At 37.0% G+C, this 9714-nt stretch overlaps 1 protein-coding gene across 1 annotated transcript in view; it reads left to right on the forward strand.

Moving 5' to 3' along the window:
- LOC124619521 (transcription factor AP-2-beta) overlaps positions 1 to 5230 on the forward strand; it is a 336149-nt gene extending 330919 nt beyond the window's left edge. Inside the window, exons 6-8 of the mRNA XM_047145969.1 lie at positions 692 to 833; positions 2548 to 2719; positions 3626 to 5230. Coding sequence (XP_047001925.1) covers positions 692 to 833; positions 2548 to 2719; positions 3626 to 3775 — 464 coding nt within the window. The 3' untranslated portion in view covers positions 3776 to 5230. The remainder of the gene's footprint in view (positions 1 to 691; positions 834 to 2547; positions 2720 to 3625) is intronic.
- Positions 5231 to 9714: the final 4484 nt, after the last annotated feature.

The following is a 9714-nucleotide window of genomic DNA, read 5'->3' on the forward strand; positions in this document are numbered from 1 at the left end:
TTATCACTTAGCTACAATATAGCAGGTCAGCAACTGGAAGCAGTTAATTCCATAAATTATCTGGGAGTACGCATTAGGAGTGATTTAAAATGGAATGATCATATAAAGTTGATCGTTGGTAAAGCAGATGCCACACTGAAATCCATTGAAAGAATCCTAAGGAAATGCAATCCGAAAACAAAGGAAGTAGGTTACAGTACGCTTGTTCGCTCACTGGTTGAATGCTGCTCAGCAGTGTGGGATCCGTACCAGATGGGGTTGATAGAAGAGATAGAGAAGATCCAACGGAGAGCAGGGCGTTTCGTTACAGGATCATTTAGTAATCGTGAAAGCGTTACAGAGATGATAGATAAACTCCAGTGGAAGACTCTGCAGGAGAGACGCTCAGTAGTTCGGTACGGGCTTTTGTTGCAGTTTCAAGAGCATACCTTCACCGAGGAGTCAAGCAGTATATTGCTCCCTCCTACGTATGTCTCGTGAAGAGACCATGAGGATAAAATCAGAGAGATTAGAGCCCACACAGAGGCATACCGACAATCCTCCTTTCCACGAACAATATGAGACTGGAATCGAAGGGAAAACCGATAGAGGTACTCAAGGTACCCTCCGCCACACACCGTCAGGTGGCTTGCAGAGTATGGATGTAGATGTAGATTACACAGGAATGCTGCAGCTGTGCTTCTTTTTGCAGGAGAGGCGATCCACTTGGCGCGGGACTTCGGCTACGTCTGCGAGACTGAGTTCCCCGCACGGCAGGTGGCGGAGTACCTGAGCCGGCAACACACGGACCCCAGCGAGTCCTACCGCCGCAAGGAGCTCATACATGCCACCAAGTAAGTTCCTTCCTGGCTCAGTAGTTGGTGAAAATTTTACACTGCTCGGCCATCAGTAGGGGATTCTGTATCCTCAGTGGAGGCAAACTCATTTTCTGGCTGCAGTAAACTATTGGTAAAATGACGAAATTAACCCTACTTTGCGAAGCAGTCTTTATAATGTATAGAGTATATCCACTTGCGTTATAACATTCTCCTGTTTGTGTTCAATATGGGGGTCGGAGGTGGCCAGAAACATTTGCACCGTGTGTGGGGATAATGCCATTCAACAGAGCACAGCATGAAAATGGTTTTCTAGTTTTAAGGAGGATCATTTTGACATGTGATTCTCCACATTCAGGAAGACCTTCAGTGTTTGATGAAGATTGTTTAAATGCATTAATCCACAATGATCCACAGTTGTGTACTTGAATACTGGCAAATGTGGTGAACTGTGATCATTTTACCATCTTGAGGCATTTGCATGCAATGGGGAAGGTTAAAAAATCGGGTATATGGGTACAGCACACTCTATGACAAAATCACAAAACTCGGCCATCTGTGCATCTCTGCTTGGCCATTACCAACTGGCTCACGAACAATACCAACGATACCTATCCTCTATCGTTACTGGTGATGTGAAATGGTGTATTTATCCTAACATAAGGAAAAGAAAGTACTGGATGGGCCAGAACAAACCAGCAACACCCAGTAAAAAGACATGCGTACATCCACAAGAGCTAATGTTACACATTTGGTGGAACAGCAACGGTGTGGTGCACTATGAATTGTTTCTCTGAGGTGTAAAAAAATTAAGAACTGAGATGTCTTGCTGACATAATCCAAGAATGATGACCGGGAAGACTGACTGAAGTGATGTTACTCCACAAAAATGCCCACCCACATTCTATGAGACTGATAAAAACCACTGTAAAGGAGGTGGGTTGGGAAGTAATTCCACGACCACCTTATTCACCTGATCTTCTGCCCTCAGATTTTCACACCTTTTCCACTCTCTATCAAACAACCTTCAAGGAACTTCCTTTCAGGAAGAAAATGTGTTCCAAACATGTCTCAATGAGTTCTCTGGCTCGAAGCCATGTGATTTCTCCGGTTGTGGAATCAAAAAGTGATGCTAAAATTGCAGTAGATAGTGGAGGAGAAATGTTATTGATGACTAAAGTCTCTGTTTTGTGTTTCCGTTGTCTTCATTAAACTTATGGAAAAACTCTACAAACTTACACTATCACATCACTGGAAATAAAACTGCATTCAAGTTCTGAACCTATATCTATCTGTTATAATTGTAGATGCACAGCAGTCAAATGTACAAATGTACTGTTTTTGTAATTGGTACAGTCCACTTTTGCTTACCTTAAGTGAGGAGAGAATGTTATTCAATAATGTACTAATGAGGAAATTTCACAGATGTACCCTAAGACCTATATCCAGCCACAGCAATTGCACAATTAACTAAAACCTTCATTAATCCAGTCCTTTTTTTTAATACCTTTTCTTAATAGATAATTTAGTCGTAAAGGAGGCCACCTGCCAAATGCCAGAGGCATTGAATTGTTGACAGGTGCACATAAAAGGGAAAGAAAACTTGCTAGCTTCTAGAATAAATCGTTTGTCAACTACACACACTCGTGCCCCTAAATTGTACCAGCATGATGTAAAACATTGTGACATGCTAGTTCATAATTACTCATGTTTACTCTTTGTTGATTTGCAGGCAGATCACCAAAGAGCTTATGGACCTGCTGAACCAGGACCGTTCACCACTGTGCAATACCCGACCACAACATATCTTGGATCCCAGTATCCAACGTCACCTGACACACTTCTCGCTTATATCTCATGGATTTGGTAGTCCAGCGATTGTTGCTGCCCTCACCGCTATACAGGTATGTTATTTCTAAATGTTATTACATTGGGGCAATTATAAAGGATTCAGTTTGAATTAGGATGCTTTTCCCCCAGTAACTGAAACTAAGGACAAACTTACCTTTCATGCTTCTGTGTTAAATGAGATGGCATATGCATTGTCGTGTGAGTAACAAAAAGAATCTTTTTGTAATACTAAGTGAGAATGACAAGACACCTAATAATTTAAATGGCTTACTTTATACAAAAATAGCCAACAATGACATGAACAGGGGAACTTCCCAGTCAGATACAATTTTTGTGTAATGGGGGTATTACAGTTCTCTCCTCTTTTTCCCAATCAAACATATGAAGTAACTGCAGAAACTGTTTACTTAGCTGCTGAATCATGTAAACATTCTATTTCATCACTGTATCTACACAGAAATATGTCACAACATAGTCTGGCTGGGGCCCACAGTTGAGAGGCGAGCATGAAATTGGGATTGTCCCAAAGCTCATTCAAACAAAAAGTAAAATAATGATTTATAGAGATATGAGCATTACACCTACTCAGCACCAAGAAAAATTGGTATACTATATGCTGAAGCCAGCTGCAAAATATTATTTTTTTTCTGGTCAAGATTAAAGAGACTATTTGATTTCATGAAGCTACAACAATACAGTTTCTAGCTGTCAGTTTCATGGATGTGTAGATATAGATCAATGTGTGCCAGTCTTGCTTCGATCCTACACTTAAGTCAAGATCCCGAGATGTAAACTGGCAGTCACTGTGACAGGATAACAAATTTTCAGTAACAAGCATTATTTTACAGAACAAGTCTGAGGATATTTACCACAACAACGTGTATACAGAAATAATATTTAAATTATTTTTTCTTTGTTGAACATTCAAAACTGACATCCATTTTTTTTTTTTTTTACAGAATTTTTTGACTGAGTCATTAAAGCATCTGGAGAAGATGTACCCATCAACCAACAATAATGGTGGATCACACATATCAGTGAGCTCTTCCCAACAACCAGGTGGTGGCATGGATTCAAAGCCGAAGGAACTCAGTGATATGAAGAAGTGAGGCTGGCTACGACGGGCTGCGGGAACCACCAATCATTCGTGGCCCTTCAATTGACACTGCGGTCTAGGTCCCTTCCCTGTACTTAATGCAAATCTTTCTTTATTAAGTATGTGAAAAGAATGTAAAAAAGAACAAGGTCACAAGAACAGAACTGTTGGACTTTTCATCATTGTGAAGTGGTTACTTGTGGCTATGAACAATTCTAATGGATACTTTCTCGAAAAATGTTGCATTTCATTTTGTGATCATTCTTAGCTGTTAGACAGAGGGTGCCTCAGCTTCACAAACTGGAATAAGTGGCAGCAGTTCTACTGGTACTGTAATGATTACCATCAACATTCTGGGGATTCATCAATATGACATTCAACATATCAGTGTCATACAGCAGAAAGAAGGTAGCTTCTCATATAATGAGAAATGAAACCTGCTCAAGATTGCAGGCTCCAGGATTTCGGAGTCTCCATTTTGACATAAATTTACAAACAAAAATTAAGAAGCCTTGTTCCTTTCTATGTGTGCTAAAATACAAAATTATTCATTGACATTTTAGCAATAACTTTTGTCCATGCATTGTGAGTCAAGTAATTGCAGCATTTCACTTGGATCTTTGGCTTGTTTTCTGTATAACTAACACTAAATGTGTTGGTAAAGCCTTCTTTGGAATGCTACTTTATTCAAACTTATACACATTGCTTTTCTTCTCTTGATTGTTGTTAATTAAGAATATAAGAAACAAAAACTGATGTATATCAATATCAGACTCAAATTATGACTGTAATAAGCATATCTCATCTCACAGCCAAACAACACACTCTGTAGGGCAATGCCTGCAGAAAAATAAATGTCTGGTATTAAATTAAATTCATCCTGATTTCATGTGAATACAGAGTTTTGCCAATGATCAGCAATAAGGGTGTTAACTCCATAAAGTGCAGTTTCAGTAAACAACTGTAACTGAATTTAATATTCATTGTGGGGAACAAAGCGGCCTATAAAGTAATTAAGCTGTGTTGTTATTTCTGGTTCAGGTATATACATACATTCCAAATAATGACAAAGAGCTGTATGATCATCTGCAAGCCTAGACATGATACAGAGACTGTAAATGTTAGTATGACACCTTAGTCTAACAAACACCCTCCACAAATATTTCAACGTGCCAAAATTTAGTGCAGATTTTCTGACCTACAATTCATAACTATTTCTAAGATTCTCAATATTGTTGCAACAAATTTTGTATTAGTATTTAAATATGATTTGTTTTTATATAAATAATTAGTTAATAGTTTATGATGCGTGTGTATGCATAGGTGTGAATGTGTAGTGTGTAAAAAAAGTGTAAAAATTGTTTTTCATAATGATGTAACAACACCTGCATGCTGTACAAGAGAATTCTCAAGGTGATACTATTGTTCAGTGAAATTTAAATGTGAATTTATAAATTAAAATGTCTTATAATTTCTAATATGTATTTTTTATGACTCATACCATCTATCTACACTTTTTTTTTTCAGTAGAATTTTTGTAATAGTGCATGAATATTATCTACCTTTCACTTTCCTGTAATGTGACATAAAATTACCACACAGAAGCATTAATATAACTCCTTACAGTTTCTAAATTAATAAAATAACTATTTTTTTAAAGAAATCACTGTATCTCTTTGGCGAAAGATTTTGTAACAGTTACAACATTTTACAATCCTAAATGAAAATACATTACTGCTTGTCCCTCATTAATAACACAAGTTGAAGTTCTCAATTGCAGAACTATTTGTTTCACATGTTCATGTCAGTATCTGACATTCTCTGAGCATGTCAGTATGCTAGAGAAGAAAATTATATTTTTTTTTGTAAACACTGTCTTTCACAAAAAAAATCTTAACAGTGTGAATCAGAGATCATAGATAAACATACAAAATGTTTGCAGGAAACAGGCTAGAGAATCTTGCATCCTTCACAAGCTTTGAGATGTCTCAAGTGCACAGATAACTGAGTGTGAATTGCAAATCACTGTATTATAACAGAAATTTCATGCCACTATAGATAGAGTATCTACAACATAGAAAACTTTAGTGAAAGAAGAAAGAAACTTCCTGGTAGATTAAAACAGTATGCCAGACAGAAATCGGAAATCGGACCCAGAACCTTGCCTTTCATGAGCAATGCTCCTATCTACTGACCTATCCAGGCACGATTTGGGACCTGCCCTCGCAATTCTGCCAGGACCTCTCCCAGAATTTCCAAACTTCACAGAAGCTCTCCTGCATACCTTATGAAACTAGATGGAAGAATGGGTCTTAGCTACAGTCAAAGAAATTGTCTGGCACTCACTTTTAATTTGCCAGGAATTTCAAAACGGAGCTCCCTCTCTCTCTCTCTCTCTCTCTCTCTCTCTCTCTCTCTCTCTCTCTCTCTCTCTATCTCTATCTCTATCTCAAAAACGCGTGCACACACGCGCGCGCATGCACGCACACACACACACACACACACACTCTCTCTTCTCTTTTCTCACTCATTCAGTCACTATCTCTCAGTCTTCTGCAGAGTGAAAGAACCATCCCTACAGAAACTGTTTATCATTTCAAATTGAGAACAGTCAAAGAAGAGTGCCACACTGTACAAAATATTGTAAACTGATGACTATACTGCTATAACAGAACCTGAAAGAAGTGTATTTCACCATTGATTTCTATGATAAAATGCCACAAAAAATCCTGAAACACGGGGAGATAAAGAAAGTGCTATTCTTTTAGGAGTAATTACGGATGCTTACTGATGACTGGTGGAGATTGTTGAAAGGAATTTCTTTTCATGGTGTATGCACATCTTGAGTTGTCTGAAGCTGTTATTGACAATGAAACATACAACTGAGAATATAATGAGTGCTGGAAGCATGTGTTTCTCAGCAAGAAGTTATGTCAGTGGAAGTAACCTACAAATACTTCCAAGACATGCAAAATTCTTGTAATGGATCTGAGATGAATACTTTAATACACCAGAGAGAGAGAGAGAGAGAGAGAGAGAGAGAGAGAGAGAGAGAGAGAGAGAGAGAGAGCAGTATTTTTTGGGCATGGGTCCCAGAATAACATGTTACTGAGTATGAATATATTGATTGCCAACAAGTAAAGCCAGAAGGAAAAAAAAGTATGGAAGGTAACAAAAGGTCTAGGAGACAGATTTAGTGACATGCCTTTCCATTTAATATCAAGACAGGCATTGGAGATGAAAATTGAATTTTCATTTATGACTTTTTACTTTTCTGTACACTGCCACTCTGTTACCAATCAAGAAATATTTTTTGTAAAAATTATGTGTCATTTCTTCTTAGTATACAGGATGTCATATTTATATTGATGAACCCAAATACCTTTCTGTCCAGAAGGAAATGAAAAAAAAAGTTTTGAACAAATATTTAGATACCAGCATGATTTTCTTTCTTAAAACATTGTCCTTTATGAAGATGTGAATGACAGTACCTCTTTTTTATATAACATCCTGTATTTTTTAATTCTGCATTCTCCTTCCAGTCCTAAACACAAATCACAATTTTCCATTAACATCAACATGATATTATTAGAAACATAACACAAAATTGACTTTGACTTTCCTGTACTAGTTCACTGTACAGATACATGGTTTATCATAATTAATCTACTTGCTGGAAAAGAAATGGAAATCCAAGAAAAAATGCACACTGGACATTCAGTCAACTGCTTTCAGTTGAAGGTTTGTATGAGTACTACTACAAACAGAAGGTAGTAATTCTACTTACCCATGAAGTTAGCAGAAAATTAATGACTGGCATGTATTTTTATTGTTTTTCATTTGTTTATTGTCATCTCCAACAAGTGAATGAGTTATGTTGCCCCAGGTAGATGCACTAGGACAGGAGAGTCAATGTCAGTTTTGTACTATGTTTTTAATAACTTCATGTATATGTGACTGTTACAGTGTGATTTGTTTTTAAACAGGTCTTAAGGAGAGCCACTCAATTATTGAATAAAAAGACTTTTCTGCTGTTCACATCTTCATAATGATGGTTAATGTATCCTGGTGACTAAACAACATTTGCTTAACACTTTATTTTTCTCTGTCTTCCAGACAAAAAGTTATTTGGGATGGTCCACATTCTGTCAGGTGTTTCTCTATTACTGTTTAGCTGAGCCTTTGTCTAAGAATGACTGTGAGATATTTTTTGAGATTTTTAAACACAGTTGCAGGCTTTCTGCAACCAGGAGCTCCTCAACTAATCATGGAACCTCAGTTACTATCAGTTAATATATTACGGAAACTCTAAAGCCTGACCAAATGTAGGAGTTAGTTACAGTCAACATAAAGGGTGTTAAATTTGTAGGCATATGGACAAATATGCTCATGACAAGATTATTGACAAATGTTTTCTGCCATTAACAAACAAAAATCAATTGAAATTATTACTTCAGATGAGATTGACTTGAAATCCTGTAGTATTTGTGTGTTTCTTTAAGAATTCACCAATGTACAGCCCCAAAAGATTTTTTTTGTTGATATCAGCTTTTAGTCAAATTCCCAACAGCAAGTTTGAATACAAGAAAACACTCTACTCAGCATTGACTAGAATACCTTCCACTCATTTATGTGTATGCTTCGGAACAACATTACAGAGTATCTACAAACAGCTGCATCAAATTTTGTTTACAGTTTCACATTGCTGTGAAAGAACAGATGTTGGTTAATTTCTACTTCTTCTGACAAATTCTCTTATTTGTAGAATAAACAAAAGAATTAAACAGATTTTTGCTTTCTATTTAATGTTCCCTTTACTGTGCTATATTTTTCCCTTGAATTAATGGTCTTCACTGGACAGAGTAAAAACGGACAAAACCTTTCTGTATTTTTCAGTCTGGTTGTTCAGATATGAAACTTAAATGTCAGTATAATTTTTTTTTAAATCACATTACAGCAAATGAAGGTACTGAAATAAGATGCAGTGTTCTCATCAGGAGGCAGCAAACTGATACACACAACAGCTTACACGTAACTACCTTTTGGAATCTGAAGTTAATTTATGTGACAAGACGAAGTTAGTGTAAAGAGTGGAAGAGACAGCTAATTCCATAAGTTATTCAAGCAAATCAGTGTGTGCTGACCCCCCCCCCCCCTCCCCCCCAAGAAAAAAAAGAACTGCACTTATCTCTCTCTCTCTTCTTTGTTGCAGTTAGTTCAGCAGCCCATTATAAGAGCAGATATGTTTCCCCGTCACTGCACTCCTCTTAACAACTAAATCAATGAAAGTTTCCTGTTACATAATATTGTTCAGGCCTGAGAATGTATCAGCAAACTTCTCATTGAGGCCACAATTTTTTTAAGTCACTAGAAGGAATCCAAATTCCTGATTCTTCTCTCACAAGTATCAAGCTCTTCATGTAAAACTCTGTCCATCCCAATCCCTGTTCCTTGCTGTGTATATCCTTGTGGCTGCCCCAATTGCATAGCTTGATATACACAACTTATTCCAGCTTTATTAGTGGAAGGATCTAATCCATCTAATTATTTATGTTGTATATAACAGCTCTTGACACTGGCATAACAGCCACAAATATGTTATTAAGGATAAATGTAAGCAAATGCAGTCTGTATTGCTAACACACGAACCCAGTGGGTGATGATGTTTGGGAGCACAAAAGCAGCTATTACAATTTTCTTCATCACACAAGCCATATGTATTCTTCATTTCTGCAAGAAATACCTTGATTTTTACATTTATTAACTTTGTTCACCAGTATGTGTTTGGTTCCCTTTGTCCAAGTCCCTGCAATTAATAATAATTTCTATTTTTCATTTCCTCTCACCAATACCTATTCCTGGTGTCATATTGTCCTTCCATCACATTTATTAATTTATTTTCTCTCTATTTTTGTTTTATGACATTTTCTCACTATTTTCTGTTCTGTTTTT

Source organism: Schistocerca americana, chromosome 6, assembly GCF_021461395.2.
Source record: "Schistocerca americana isolate TAMUIC-IGC-003095 chromosome 6, iqSchAmer2.1, whole genome shotgun sequence".
Taxonomy (NCBI): domain Eukaryota; kingdom Metazoa; phylum Arthropoda; class Insecta; order Orthoptera; family Acrididae; genus Schistocerca; species Schistocerca americana.